The 15974-nt window shown below is 41.4% G+C and overlaps 1 protein-coding gene across 1 annotated transcript in view; it reads left to right on the top strand.

The window, feature by feature from the left end:
- The first annotated feature begins 1831 nt into the window (after positions 1-1831).
- The window catches only part of KLHL20 (kelch like family member 20), a 73736-nt gene continuing 59593 nt past the window's right edge, over positions 1832-15974 (top strand). The window contains exons 1-2 of the mRNA XM_045297966.1: positions 1832-1916; positions 2806-2869. Of these exons, the coding sequence (XP_045153901.1) occupies positions 2847-2869 (23 nt within the window). The 5' untranslated portion in view covers positions 1832-1916; positions 2806-2846. The remainder of the gene's footprint in view (positions 1917-2805; positions 2870-15974) is intronic.

A 15974-nucleotide genomic window follows, 5' to 3' on the forward strand; every position in this document is an offset into this window, starting at 1 on the left:
ACGTTGGACAGGGCAAGATATGACAAAATAATAATTTATAAAGTATCAAGGGCTCATGAGGGAGGGGGCCAGGGGGAGGGAGGGGGAAAATGAGGATCCAATGCCGGGAGCTTAAGTGGAGAGGAACTGTTTTGAGAATGATGAGGACAATGAATGTACAAATGCGCTTTACACAATTGATGTGGGTACGGAATGTGATAAGAGTTGTATGAGCCCCTAATAAAATGATTAAAAAAAAAAAAGAAAGAAGTACAGCCAGACTGCTCCTTAGAGATAAGAATGATGAGACTTTGTATCACATACTTTGGACATGTTGCCAGGAAAGACAAGTCCCTGGAGAAGGACCTCAAGCTTGGTAAAATAGAGGGGCAGTGAAAAAGTGGAAGAGTCTCAAGTACTCCATCAATGAAGAGCACTTTGTTCTATTAACCTGGCATTCCATAATGCTCACCTTCCTGACACAATCGCTGATGACAATGCGGGTGCATAAGCAAATGTGATGAAGAAAGTTGATGGGGCCCGGCTATCAAAAGTTTTAGCATCTGGGGTCTTAAAGGCTTAAAGATAAACAAGTGGCCATCTAGCTGAGAAGCAACAAAGTCCACATGGAAGAAATATACTAGCTTGCATGATCATGAGGTGTCGCTAGATCAGGTATCAGGCATCAAAGAACAAAAAGTCATATTATGTGAATGAGGGGGGAGTGCGGAGTGGAGACCCAAAGCCCATCTGTAGGCAACTGGACATTCCCTTACAGAAGGATCTCAGGGAGGAGACGAGCCAGTCAATGTGCCTTATAGCACCAATGAAACATACAACTTTCCTCTAGTTCTTTAATGCTTCCCACCTCTCTACATCTACTATCATGACCCCAATTCTACCTTACAAATCCAGCTAGACCAGAGCATGCACACAGGTACAGATAAGAGCTTGAAACACAGGGAATCCAGGACAGATAAACCCCTCAGGACCAATATTGAGAGTAGTGATACCAGGAGGGGAAGGGGAAGGTGGGGGAAGAAAAGGGGAACCAATCACAGTCATCTACATATTACCCCCTCCATGGGGGATGGACAACAGAAAAGTGGGCGAGGGAGACATCGGTCAGTGTAAGACATGAAAACATAATAATTTATAAATTGTCAAGGGTCCATGAGAGAGGGAGGAAGTGGGAGGGAGGGGGGAAATGAGGAAGTAATACCAAGGGCTCAAGGAAAAAGCAAATGTTTTGAGAACGATGATGGCAACAAATGTACAAATGTACTTGACACAATGGATGGATGGATGGATGGATGGTGCTAAGAGTGTATGAGCCCCCAATAAAAAATTTTTTTTTAAACAAAACTATAGTGTCCTGAAACCTATACTGTGAGTAATCGGGAAGGGAAGGGCGGTCTCTTCTTTGGGTGTGTTTCCTCAGTATCTTGTACGTTGTAGAGAGCCGAGAGATGGGTCACTCATTCAACCGACCACGGTAGTACCTACAGGAGACCTATTAGCTAGGAACAGAAATTCCTAGCTTTCCATAATTAGGCTCACATTGCCATCATTTTCAGCTGAGGCAAGTAAAGAAAATGTTGGAGGCATCAGGATCCACCACACTACCAGGTCAGCGATAAAACAACAAACAAAAGTGATCACCTGCCGGATACAAGTACGTAATTGCGACAGGTGAAATCTTTGACTTTACCGCATGCATCCGTCGCACAGGGCGCGTTCACTTCCGGTATCGCCCCGGAACCTCTTGGTGAACTGCGTACGTTTCCGGGGGGGCGCTTTGAGAACGGGACCGCTTCCTGCTGCTGGGAGGGGCGTGAGGGAGGAAATAGCTGCGAGGAGCGGCGTCTCGCCTGCGGTAGAGCCGGCGGCGAAGGAGAGGCGGAGGGGCTGCGGCAGAAAAGACAGTGTCTGAGCCGGTACGTGAGCTGCCTTGAGCAGCGGACGGTGTCCAGAGCCCGCTTTGCACGTCCGTGGTGCCAGGTGCCCGAGCTACTCACTGGGGACTGGGCCGAGCTTCGCCCGTTGCCCCTCAGACGGCGCCAAGAAGGGGTTGTTGGGGTGCGGGGGCCCAGCCGCCCGGGGCGCTCGACTGTGCATCCGCTGGCTGGCATCCCGCCCCTGAGCCTGGGGGAGGCACCGAGTTGCCATGCCTGAGGGTGCTGGGGTTCTGCACCCCGGGGAGCCTCCCAGGCGGTTGTTGGAATCGGGGAGAAGCTAGGGGCTCCGGTGCGTCCCGAGTAACCTAACGAGACCTTGCCAAGTGGGTGGCAGACTTTGTTTGGGGACCTGAGGGGAGCCCGACGTATAAGGAGAGACGCTGAACTCGTACTTTCTCTGCCCTGTTCTAGCTGCTCGAGTTTGTGAGCACAGTTTTTTTAATGGCACATTCCACCTCTCGCTCCTATGGCTTCTGTGCAAATTACCAACCTTCAGATCTGTTGGTAAACCAGTGTATTCCCTCTCCGATCTGTGCTTGTCATACTGCCGTGGGCAGAGAGCGGGCGTTTTGCAGAAATGCTGCCTGGGGAGGTCCAGCTTAAATGTCTCCAGCACTTTTTGAAGAGAGAAAAGAGACTCACCTAGCATGGCAGACTAGTATTGGTTCCCTCACCTCGACACACCGTTGTTTTAGAACTGAGAGTAAGAACAGACTCATCTTACAGGCATTAGATTCATTTATGATGTTGCATCTGGAAAAAGGCTTGTGATTAATTACCACCGAACGAAATGAGTGAAATTATTATATAGATTGTTACTGGAAAAATCAGAAATGGTGTTTAAGTTACTGCTTTTTTGTTGTCTTAGGTTCGGCTTTAGAGTGTGGTGAAGGGTACTTTTCATGGTGCATGGAAGGAAAGCCAATGCGCAGGTAGGCATTTAGGAAGAAAGCATTCGGTTTCACTGGCTGAAATTCAGCATGGAATTAGTCAGTGCTTACTTAAAAGGGGAAGGGGGGATTCTTATTAAAATTTGCATGGAACTAATGATCCTTGATTTAAAAGAATTTATTTTTAATAACCAGAAATTAATAGCGTTTTAATAGAGCAAAATACAAAACTTAAATTTCAAAAAAAAAAAAAAAGCTCTGACTTTTATGCAGTTCTTAGCATCTAAATCACCTTTCTTTTTGCATTTCTTTTTTTTTTCTATCAATCATTTTATTAGGGGCTCATACTACTCATCTTGTGTGTGTGTATGGTTGTGTTCTTTAATAATCATTAACTGTAATTTGATGTGGTGTTAGTTTATGATAGTCTTGGGTTTCCTACAGAATATTGAGGTTTCTGTTGCTATACAAGAACAATAATTATTCATAACACATAAATAATTGCATGTCTCATTATGGTTTGGGTTATTTCACTTATGTTCAATAATACGTTGGTTTTGTTCATTAAAATAGCTGCATTGCAGAGTAGATTGTTCAAGGATTCTTTTTAAAGTACTAGACATAATTTAGTCAATTGGAAAAGATAACAGTTTAAAATATAGACTAGTATTAGCCCTTTCAACACCATCATTTAGTAATGTTTTTTCTCTCCCTATTCTAACAAGCGAGACTAGAATCCTTATTGAATGAAATCCGTCAGTCCTATTCATTTCTTTTAAAATCCTACACCTTAAAACAAGGCTTCAATTGTAAACACCTTTTATATTTGCTGAACTGTGTATTTGGCATCAGGCATTAAACAGTTCTTCCCTTTTTAAAAGAATAAACATATCCTAGAGGAAATGTGATTTGTGATTTAGAGCCAGGAGAAACAATGTATATTGTTATAAATTCTGTTATTGGCTGATCTGGATCTATTCAAGGAGCCCTGGTGGTGCAACATTTCAGTGCTTGACTAACCAAAAGTTTGTTAGTTCGAAACCGCCAACTATTCTGCAGGAGCAAGATGTGTCAATCTGCTTCAGTTAAGATAACAGCCGTCACTGTAGATCAGCGACCCTGCCATTGGTTCATTGTTCTGTGAGAATGAGTGAGCCTGGTATAGGTGTTAACTCTTTTAAGGTTCTGCTAGGCAAAAGGGTTAACCACTTAGTCCTTGATCAGAAAAGTGATCACCCCACCGAAGCCCCAGGGACCATTGGTTCCTCCAGTCAAGCAGTGTTGGTCGACAGGACCAGGTTCGTTTTGGACAGGTGGGTATGAACTCTTCAAATGGACAGTATAGCCAGGAGGGGTAGTAGAAGGAACTAAACAAGCTCTTAAAAACATTAGTGAAAATCTGAGAGCTGCAGGCTCTGACTTCACCATTGTGGTCAAGACGGCTTTGTTCCTGGCTGATATAAACAACTTTGCAACGTTCAATGAAATCCACAAACAGTATTTCTTCTGCTACAAACAGAGTAGTTTTCCTGTGAGAGCTGCTTACCAGGTTGCTGCTTTGCCTAAAGGAGCCTGTGTTGAGATTGAAGCAATCGCTGTCCAAGGGTCACTCATCAGCATGACTGTAAATGGAACTGGAGTTGTGTAGCCGGAATTTTCAAAATATTTTAAAGTGAACCACTTTTTATAATTAATGCTTGAAGTGGAAGTTTGACCAAAATATCCAGTCTTTTTTTTTTTACTTCCCTGTAATGGGGAGGAATGGAACTTGAATTGAAGTTCAGTCAATTAATTCAGTTGCTGGTGTTATAAATCACATTTATTTACACACATCACTGAATATGAAAAAAGGTTTTACTCACTAAATAGATAAATAAAAGTGGGAATAATATGTAGAAAAAAATTAGTTATTCTACTGGGTATACAATAGAGCACACCTAATCCAATTAAGTCCTACTGAGATAGTTATGTGAAATGTGTTTAGTCCTCATGTCAGATCCATGATTCTGCATTTACTTGAGTAAAATGAAAAATATTCCAAGTTGAGTGACAGAAACAATAAAATAGACCAAGATTTCATAAAGATAATATTTTTCTAATGAAAATAAAATAAATGTGCAAGCTTCAGAAGAGTGGGAAAAAAAAAGAGTACAGTCTTGGAAACTCTATGCACAGGTCTACTCTGTTCTGTAAGGTCACTGTAAAGTAGAACGACTAGACCTGGTGGCATAGGAGCCCTGGTTGTTATGGGGTTATGTGGTGGACTGCTAACCACAGGTCTGTAGTTCAAAGCCACCAGCCACTCCCAGGAGAAAGACACAGTATTCCCATAAAGAGGTTACAGTTTCATAAACTCACAGGGGCAACTCTGCCCTGTAGGGTTGGTATGAGACTGAATCGTGAATTTGGGTTGAAAACCTGGAGGCATCGTGGATTATGTGTTGGACTGCTAGCTAACTATAAGGTCAGCAGTTCAAAACACAGGGCACTCTCTCGATCTTTTAACAAATTTGAATGGGGACTTCTATTGGTTGTTATAGCTTTCTTCATCACCATCACTTAGCCAAACCCTCCCCTGCTCACTCTTCTGTGGTTTGTTTGACTTTAACCTGCTGCCTGTGTTAAATCACCTTTCACTAGCTTTCACTTTTGGGGCTGTCGTGATTACTGCTGCAACCTGCAGCAGGCCTAGATAATAATGTTGGACATATACTCAGGTGTTATATGAGAAGCTTTGAATGAGAATTAAGTCTTTCTAATGAAGTCATTTTAATGCATGTTCCTTTCCTTTGAGCTCTTTCAACCTTATATGTCTTATATTTTCATCCCAGCCCTACTGTGTGATTTCTATGATTATTTAATAGCTGCAAAAATAATTTGTAGACAAGTAATGATTATTTTAAAATTATTTTTAGAAATTAGCAAAGCTATTCTAATGCTCAGTTATAAAGTATTATGACATTTATTAGCATATTTTTACTATGACTTTATTTAGCTAGCCATTAGAGGTACATGATGTGAAAAATTAAATATAACAAGGTTGTTATGGTTTGAACAGTGGCCCTCCTCTCCCCAAATATGTGTTGGAATTCCTAACCTCTGTTTCTCTAGGGTTATAATTCCACTGGGGAATGGATTGACTTTGTTATAGTAATGAGCCAAGATTGGTGTAGCAAGTGTCTTGAGTCTCTTTTGAGATATAAAAAAAACAAGCTAATCATCTAGCAAAGATGGGGTAAGAGAGATACTAAAACGTGACAATTTTCAAGAAACCAAAAAGGAGAAACTGAAGGGACAAGGTTGTTGCTCCACAGCCAATAGAGAGCAAAAGCCTGCCCCCTAGAGCCGGCACTCTGAATTTAGAAGCCAAGCCTCTGAAACTGAAAAAATAAATTTCTGTTTGTTAAAATCATTTACTTGTGCTATTTCTGTTATAGCAGCACTAGATAACAAAAATATAATTTGGTACTGGAAAAATGGGATGCTGCTCTATCAGATAATTTAAATGTGCAAAGGATTTTGGAATTGAGTGATGGGTAGAGGCTGGAAGGAAGTTTAATAGCAAAAGCCTAGATTGAGAAGACATAGTAAGAATTGTAGATGTCAAAGGCAATTCTTTGGAGCTTAGAAGGAAATAAGGGCTATAGTGCAAGTCTATCTTGTCTTAGACAAAACATATGTCACTAACCATAGAATATTGCTAGAAATGTGGGCATTAAATGTGCTTCTGCAAAGGCTTTTTTCTTTTCTTTTTAAAAATCATTTTATTGGGGGCTCATACAACTCTTATCACAGTCCATACATGCATACATTGTGTCAAGCACATTTGTGCATGTGTTGCCATCATCATTCTCAAAACATTTTCTTTTTACTTGAGCCCTTGGTATCAGCTCCTCATTTTTCCCCCTTCCTCCCCCAACCTCCCTCCCTCACAAACCCTTGATTATTTATAAATTATTATTTTTTCATGTCTTACACTATCTGATGTCTTCCTTCACCCATTTTTCTATTGTCCGTCCCTCAGGGAGGGGATTATATGTAGATCGTTGTGATCGGTTTCTCCTGTCTACCCCACCTTCCCTCTACCCTCCCAGTATCACTACCCTCATTATTGGTCCTGAGGGGTTTATCTGCCCTGGATTCCCTCTGTTTCCAGCTGTTATCTGTACCAGTGTATATCCTCTGGTCTAGCCAGATTTGTAAGGTAGAATTGGCATCATGATAGTGGGGGGAGGAAACAAAGAATTAGAGGAAAGTTCTAATTCTTGTATGTTTCATCAGTGCTATACAGCACCCTGACTGGCTCGTCTCCTCCCTGCTACCCTTCTGTAAGGGGATGTCCAGTTGCCTACAGATGGGCTTTGGGTCTGCACTCCACACTCCCCCTTATTCACAATGCTATGTTTTTTTGTTCTTTGATGCCTGATACCTGATCCCATCGACACCTCATGATCACACAGGCTAGTGTGCTTCTTCCATGTGGGCTTTGTTGCTTCTGAGCTAGATGGCCACTTGTTTATCTGCAAGCCTTTAAGACCCCAGACACTATATCTTTTGATAGCTGGGCACCATCATCTTTCAGTGCTCCATATTTGTTTATGTACCCACTTTGTCTTCAGCGATCGTGTCAGGAAGGTGAGCATCATGAAATGCCAGTTTATTAGAAAAAAAGTGTTCTTACATTGAGGAAGTACTTGAGTATAGACCCAGTGTCCATCTGCTACCTTAATACTAAACCTATAAATATATGCACATAGATCTATTTCCCCATTGTCATATATAAATATATTTACATATGCACATGCCTGTATTTAGACCTCTATAAGTTCCTTTTGCCTCTTGGTTCTTTCCTCTATTTTCTTTTACTTTCCTCTTGTCCCACTATCATGTTCAGCCTTCATTTGGGTTTCAGTAATTCCTCTTGGTTACATTGCCTTTGATCATGCCCTACCAAGTCTCCTACACCCTCCTTGCCATTGATTTTGGATCACTTGTTGTTCCCTTGTCCCTGGGTTTGTTAACACTCACTTCCTTTCCCCTGCCTCCCCCTCTCCCATGTCTTCCCTGGAACCATCAGTACTGTTGTTTTCTCCTCCAACTTGTTTATCCTACCTACCTTATCTAGATAGACCTGCAGAGATAATAATATGTACAAAAAACAAGACAAAGCAAAACAAAGCAACAAAAGAAAACAAAACAACAACAACAAAAGAAAAGCCTGTAAATAGTTCAAGGTCTGTTTGTTGACCTTTAGGAGTGTTTTCCAGTCAAGTCTGATGGGGTGCCATGCCCTGGCTCCACAGTCTATTTTTGGTATTCCCTTAGAACTTTGTTGATCTGTTCCTCTTGCTATTCTGTTGCACACCCTTAGTATTTCGCCTCAGTGTGTTGGGGTCAGATCAGGCTCAATTCCTGCACTGTGTCTTCAGTGTTGTCCCCTGTAGCGCTATGGATCAGTGAGGGATGTTGTGTCTCGTAGTGGGGCTAGCCTTATGGTCCTCTCTGTGCTTTGGCTGCTCTCTGGGGAATATCATCCTCAGGGCTTGGTGGACCAGGATTGTGTTCCACTTTCTCTTCCTCTCTCTTCACTTGCTCCTGTGTGCTCTGATCAGACATGTCCCTCTTCCTGAGCTGTAGTTTCAGTGCTGTCCTCTGAAGTGAACTCTTCTGTGGGGCTGTCCACGTAGATGGGATTGGGGCCGGCCCCTCTGCAAAGGCTTTAAAAGAAAATGATAACGTGGTTGAACAGCGGAAGAAGAGTGATGCTTTTGCTACAGTGGAAAAGGACGTGTCTGAATTATGTTTAAATGTTCAGTGGAAAGAAGAACTTGTAAGTGATAAACTTGGATATCTGACTGATGAGATGTCTAAGCAAGATCTTAAAGGACTGTATGGAGTTTTTGCCTCTTAGAATAAAAAGTGAGAGGAAAGAAGAACTTAAAATTGAACTGTACAAAACAAGAACAAAACTTAAAGGTTTGGAAAATTCTGTTGTAGAAACTAAGGATTAGAATGTTCACCAAGGATTTGGCTACACATCTTTGTTAAAGAAATTAAGCTTATGATTGGTGGCTCTAACCAAGTTCCACAGTAGCAAATCTGCCAGTGGAGACTGAAGAGGACAGAGAAGGAACAAAAGGAAAGACGGCTGTCTGCCGCTTGTCTTTGCCACTCAGAGAGACTAAGAGAATCCAACCCAGCTTTCTAAAGCCAATGAAGCAGGTTGTTGCCCCATGGCCCTGGAATTTGGCACTGAAGCTCAGGATCAAGGGGCTTTTACTTAGAATCCAGAAGGTGTAGCCAACAATCAGTCTGTTAGGTGAGGCCATTGCCCGGATACTCTCAGAGAAGAGAGGCTTATTTTTCAAACCCTGTGAGTTGGGGGTGGGGGAGGGAGGGGAGGAGAACTGAATACCCTCATTGCTATTGACTCAATTCTGACTCAAAGCAACTGTATAGACAGAGTAGAACTGCCACTTTGGGTTTCCAAGGCTATAGATCTTTACCAGTATTTCAGGAGGTATTTTATGAGCAGGAACCAATGGTGTTGAAGGAAGAAGTCCAAGCTATACTAAACAGCTCCAGGAATTGATGTTTCAACAAGCTGGTAAAGCATTGGGAGCACTCATCTATGCTAGGAAATTTGGAAGATGGAAACTTGGCCAACTGACTAGAAGAGATCCATATTTGTACCCATTCCACAAAAAGGTGACCCTACAGAATCTTCAAATTATACAACAGTATCATTGATAACACATTCAGGTAAAATGTTGGTGAAGACATTCCAACAACGATTGCAGCTACATTGACAGGCAGCTGCCAGAGATTCAGGCCAGATTCAGAAGAGGACATGGGACAAGTGCTATCATTGCTGATGTCAAATGGATCTTGGCTGAAAGCAGAGAATACCAGAAAGATGTTCACATGTGTTTTATTAACTATGCTAAGGCATTCGACTATGTAAATACTAATAAACTATGCATAACCTTGAGAAGAATGGGAATCCCAGGACACTTCCTTTTGCTTCTGTGGCACTTGTACATAGATTAAGAGGCAGTAGTGCAAATGGAACAAGACACTACTGCATGGTTTAAAATCAGGAAAGGAGTGCATTAGGGTTGTGTCCTCTCACCATACATATACCATCTGTGTGCTGAGCAAATCATCAGAGGACCTGGATTATATGAAGAAGAATGAGGCATCGGGATCAGAGGAAGGCTTATTAATAACTTTCAATATACAGGTGACACAACCTTGCTTATTGAAAGTGAGGATTACTACATGTAAAGAAAACCAAAGCTCTATTACATTTAAATTTTTTATATCATATGCATGTAACTTCCTCCCTTAGGTTAGATATTGTAGTCACATCCATAGTGAACAGTCTTATAAAAAAATGTTTGTTTCCCCAGATAGCAATTTTAATCATTTTCTTCATTTAGAGATACCAAAGTATGTTCCCATCTTTCTTTAAATGAGTAGTTTTATTAGGAGTTAGTTTATTTCTTATAAACCTTCTGTATGCAGAAGAAACAATGGCAAATAAACCAATTTAAAGGATTGTGATAACTTAGATGAAAGAGGATGAGGACCTGTCCCTGTTACCTTCTCAGGTAACTCTTTACAGATATTAGAGATTTAAATACTATGCTTCATTTTTTTATCTTCCTGGCTTTTGGAGATGGCTCTGTAACACAGCAAAAGAATGAAAATGTGAACTTGTAGTGCATTTGGATCTTGTTCCACCAGGTCAGACTGTTATTCACGCTTTCTATTTAGAGGTTCTGAAAAGATTGAGTAACAGTGTGTGACAAAAAAAAGACCTGGTTTGTGGCAAATGGGGGACTGGTTTTGCCACCACAACAATGCACCTGCTCACACAGCCATCTCAGTGCACCAGTTTTTGGCAAAAAACAGCATGCCTTTCTTGTCCCAGGCACCTAACTCACTTGTCCTCTCTCATGCAACTTCTTTTTGTTTCCACAAGTGCAGAAGGACATGAAAGGACAGCAATTTGATGACATAGAAGAGGTAAAGAAAAACAAGGAAAGTATGCTATCAGTCATCCAAACAGATGAGTGTGAAAATGTTCCCAAGAATGGAATCACAGATCTGACAAATGTATTAAGTGTAATGAAGAGTACTTTGAAGGTGATAAGGTGGTTTTATTAAAAATTTGAAATACATAGCTTTGGAGAAAATTCTGGTTCCAGCAGAGGGGTGATACCCATCGTGTCTCTGTTCTTGGATCTAGTAAAATTAAGATATCTTTGCTCTTTTTGTTTTAACCTAATTTACTTGAAACAATTGAACCATTTTCTTGCTCTTATGCAATTCTCTAATTTGTCCATGGCATTTCCAATTCCAGATTAACCCAAACATTTATATTCTCATGTTCTGCAGAATAAAAACTACCTAAGGGTATATTCTATATTCAGGGTCTTTAATATCATTTGGACCCATGACGTTTCCCAAGAGTATTTTATGAGTCCCTAGTCAATTCTTATTCATTCCTCACAGTAGCTTTTTCACAACCTTCCCATTCTCCTGATCCTGTCATCACTTTTCTCATTGGCAGTAAATGGCCTGTTCATTCTTTCCACAAGTCTCCTGACTTAAACAGAAGAAGATGCAGGCCATCAAGTATTAACTTCGCCACTTCCTCATGCCTCCTTGTCCCAAAATAAATTTACTTGTTTCCACATTATCTCTCTCCCCTACCCACCCCAAGGCCCTTCAGCTCCTGGTGGTGTAATGGTTAAACATTGGGTTGGGATCGCATGGTTGGCAGTTCAAAATCACCATAAGCTCTGCAGGAGAAAGACTGGATGGGCTGTTTACTCCTGTTAACAGCTACAACCTTAGAAACCCACAGGGGGTTGCTGTGAGTCAACATTGACTCGGTAGCAGTGAGTTTGGTTTTGGAGTTCCATCCCTTCTTCTGATCTGTGATGAGTTCCTCTTTCTCGCCTAAGATTTATTACTTCTGTTTTTGGTTCCCTTTACTTCCACCTCTTCATTTGTGTTTTTAAACGTCTCCTTTTTTGTTCTTTGCATTAATACACAATTACATTCTTTTTCTCCTCTTTAAGCCAACAGACGTTAAACTCTTAAATCTTTTATACCTTGTACAGTCAGTATTCTTTCTGGATATATCCTGTACTCGGGAAGTGTTCTGGGATTCCGATTCTCCTTAAGGTTATTTGTGTTAGTCCGGGTACATTAGAGAAGCAAATCCACCGAAACTCATATATAAGACAGCATTTTATATAAAGAGTAAGTGCACAGCAAGAAAACATCCCAACCCAGTGCTGCCCAAGCCCACAAGTCTAACATTAACCCATATGTCCAACACCAATCCACAAAGTCCTCCTCCATCTCACAAAGCACACACTATGACGCCGACTGCAGGGGGAAAGCCAAATCTGACCGTGGAAGCATCTCAGCGCTGGCAGGGGTCTCCACAAACGGCTGCTCCAGCATTTAGGGCTGCATCGGGGTAGGTCTATGTGACTTCTCCTTGGGGATATCTTGCAGGAAATGAGCCTTGGCAGCTGAAGCAGGGAACTGGCCAAGGCAGCTGCACCCTGGTCTGACCATCACAAAGCAAGAGACCCGAAAACTAGAAAGGTGAGGCTCACCAAGCCATTTATCTCTCCACCCTTCAATTCACTCCACATGTTTATCGCCAGGTTGGCACAATAAACTAACTGACTCATTATTCATAATTTGTTGTGGTCCACACAGTCAAATAAAACACCAGTAAACATCTTTCTGGTATTCTCTGCTTTAAGTCAAGGTCCATCTGCCATTAGCAATGATATCTTTTGTTCCAAATCCTTTCCTTAGACCTGCCTGAATTTTTAGCAGTTCTCTGTCAATGTACCGCTGCAACTATTGTTGCGTCATCTTCAGTCAAAGTTTACTAACTCAATTTGCACATTCTGTTTGGCCACCTTTCTTTGGAATGGGCACAAATATGGATTATTTCCAATCAGTTCACCAGGTACTTGTCTTCCAGATATCTTGCATAGATAAGTAAGTGCTTCCAGTGCTTTATCAGCTTGTTGAAACATTTCAAATGGTATTCTGTAAATTCCTGGAGCCTTAATTTTGGCTAATGTCTTCAGTGCAGTTTGGACTTCTATCTTCAGTACTGTTTGCTCTGGATTATATTGAAATGGCTGAATGTTGACTAGTTCTTTTCGATACAGTGATTGGGTACTCTTTCCCTTTTCTCTGGATACCTCCTGCATCATTTAATATTTTGCCCCCGTTAGGTGTCATTGAGTCAGTTCCTATCCATGGCGAATATGCACAGCAAAAGGAAACACTGCTCAGTTCTGCACCATCCTCACAATCGTTCCTGTGCTAGAGCCCATGATTGCAGCCACGTGTCAGTCCATCTCCTTGAGGCCTGCCTCTCTTTCACTGTCCCTCTACCAAACTTGCTGTCCTTTTTCAGGGACTGGTCCTGATAACATGTTCAAAATATCTGAGACAAAATCTCTCCATCCTTACCTCTAAGGAGTACTCTGGTTATACTTATTCCAAGACAGATCGGTTTGTCCTTTTAGCAGTCCATGGTATTTTCAGTATTCATCTCCAGCACAATTCAAATGCATTGATTCTTGTTTAGTCCTCCATTTTCAAAGTCCAACTCTAATATGAAGATGAAGTAGTTGAAAATACCATGGCTTGGGTCAGACACACCTTGGTCCTCAAAGTAACATTTTCCTCTTTAATTCTCTAAAGAGGTCGTGTGCAGCAGATTTATCCAACACAGTGCGTTTTTTTACCTTTTTTTTACTTTTGATCTCTTGACTGCTATTTCCTTGAGCATTGATTATGGTTGCAAGCAAGACAAAATCCTTGACCTTTTCTCAACCTTTACCATGTTAACCTATTGGTCCAATTGTGAGGATTGGACCTGATGTTACCTATTGGTCCAATTGTGAGGATTTTTGTTTTATTTACATGGAGGTAGTAATCCATACTGAGGCTGTAATCCTTGATTTTCATTAGCAAGTGCTTCAAGTCCTCCTCACATTTAGCAATCAAGGTTTTGTCACCTGCATATTGAAGATTGTTAATAAGCCTTCTTCCAATCCTGATGCTGCATTCTTCATATAAACCAGTTTCACTAATGATTTGCTTATCATACAGATTCAATAACTGTGGTGAAAGGATAAGAACCTGACACACATTGTTCCTGATTTTGAACCATGCAGATTCCCCTGTTCTGTTTGCACTAAAACCTCTTTACTTGGTCCATGTACAAGTTCCACAGGAGCACAAGGATGTGTCCTGGGATTCCCATTCTCATGGTTATGCATAGTTTCTGAGGATCTACACAGTGGAATGCCTCAGCATAGTCAATAAAACACAAGTAAACATCTTTCTGGTGTTCTCTGCTTTCAGCCAAGATCCATCTGACATCGATAATATCCCTTGTCCCACATCCTCTTCTGAATCCAGGCTGAACCTCTGACAGCTCGCAGTCAGTGTATCACTGCAGCTGTTGTTGGATGATCTTCAGCACAATTTTACTTGCATGTGATATCAATGATATTGTCCTATAATTTGATCATTCTTTTGGGTCACCTTGGAATAGATAGAAAATATAGATCTCTTTTAGTTAGTTGGCCAAGTAGTTGTCTTCCAAATTTCTTGGCATAGATGAGTGAGTGCTTCCAGTGCTTCATCAGCTTTTTGAAACATTTTGATGGGTATTCCATTAATGCCTGGAAGCTTGTTTTTGGCGAATGTTTTCAGCGCACCTTGAACTTTTTCCTTCAGCGCGATTGGTTCTTGCTCATATGCTACCTCCTGAAATGGTGGAATATCAACTAGTTCTTTTTGGTACAGTGACTGTATATTTCCCCCCTTCTTTTGATACTTCCTATATCATTCAGTATTTTGTCCATTGACTCGTCAAATATTGCAACTTGAAGCTTGAATTTTTTTCCTCCGTTCTTTCAATTTAAGGTAATTTTGATGATAATATTGTCCATAGACTCTTTCAGTAGTGTAACTTGTCCTAATGGGTTTACTCCCTCCATGTCTTTATGTTCGACTTTACTGTGAGAAGGCAGGTCTTCCACAGCCATATTTTGAGTGCCTTCCAACTTGAAGGACTCATCTCCTGGCACTATTTCTGACAACATTCCACTGCTGTTCATGAGGTCCTCAGTAACTGACAGTGTGTTGATGCTATCTATAAGGTTTTCAGTGGTTAATTCCTCTGAAGTGGACAGCCTATTCCTTCTTCATAATTTGCTTTTAGTCTGGAAGCTTTGCTGAAACCTGTACAAGCCATACACAATCCCCTACAGTACAACAAACTGAGACAACGGTGGCTTGTGTGTTGCTGTGATGCTGGAAGCTGTCACTGGTATTACTTGAATCTCTTAAAAATAAGACCATCGATGTGTATCAAAAGACTCTACCAAAAGAGTAAAAATAGAACCCACAGGCTGGCAAGAAAAATATTGGACAAGTGACTAAATCTCTAAAATCTATAGAAAATGTCAACATAACAAAAAAACAATGAGTAATTTAATTAAAAATGGGGCAAGGACATGAACAGTTAACTAAAGAAGACATCTAGGTGACAAACGAACATGAAGAAGTGCCCACTGTCATAACCATTGTTACTGTTAGGTGCCATTGGGTCGGTTCTGACCTATAACAACCTGTGCACAGCAGAGTGAAACCCTGCCTGATCCTGTGCTGTCCTCTCAAGTGTTCCATGTTTGATCCCTTCGTTGTAACCATGGTGTCGAAACATCTCCTTGACGGCCGTCCTCGTTTTTGCTGCCCCTCTGCTTTGCCAAATAAAATGCCCTTTTGCAGGGACAGGTTTCTGGAAAGATGCAAATCAAGACAATGATGAGGTACTGCTTCACGTTGATATCAAAATTTTAAAAAGCGAGAGGGCACCAAGAGATTAGAATCCTCTTACACTGATATAAAATATAACCACTATGTCCCCCCAACTACCAGGACCCCAATATTGCCTTGCAGACCTGGTTAGACCAGATGATGCACAGCGGGACAGATGGGAATCAGAAACGCAGGGAATCTAGGACAGATGAACCTCTCAGGACCAGGGGTGACAGTGGCGATACCAGGAGGGAAAGGGGAT

The sequence above is a fragment of the Echinops telfairi genome, unplaced genomic scaffold, assembly GCF_000313985.2.
Source record: "Echinops telfairi isolate 266 unplaced genomic scaffold, ASM31398v2 ScPeMD7_7424;HRSCAF=8462, whole genome shotgun sequence".
NCBI classification, from domain to species: domain Eukaryota; kingdom Metazoa; phylum Chordata; class Mammalia; order Afrosoricida; family Tenrecidae; genus Echinops; species Echinops telfairi.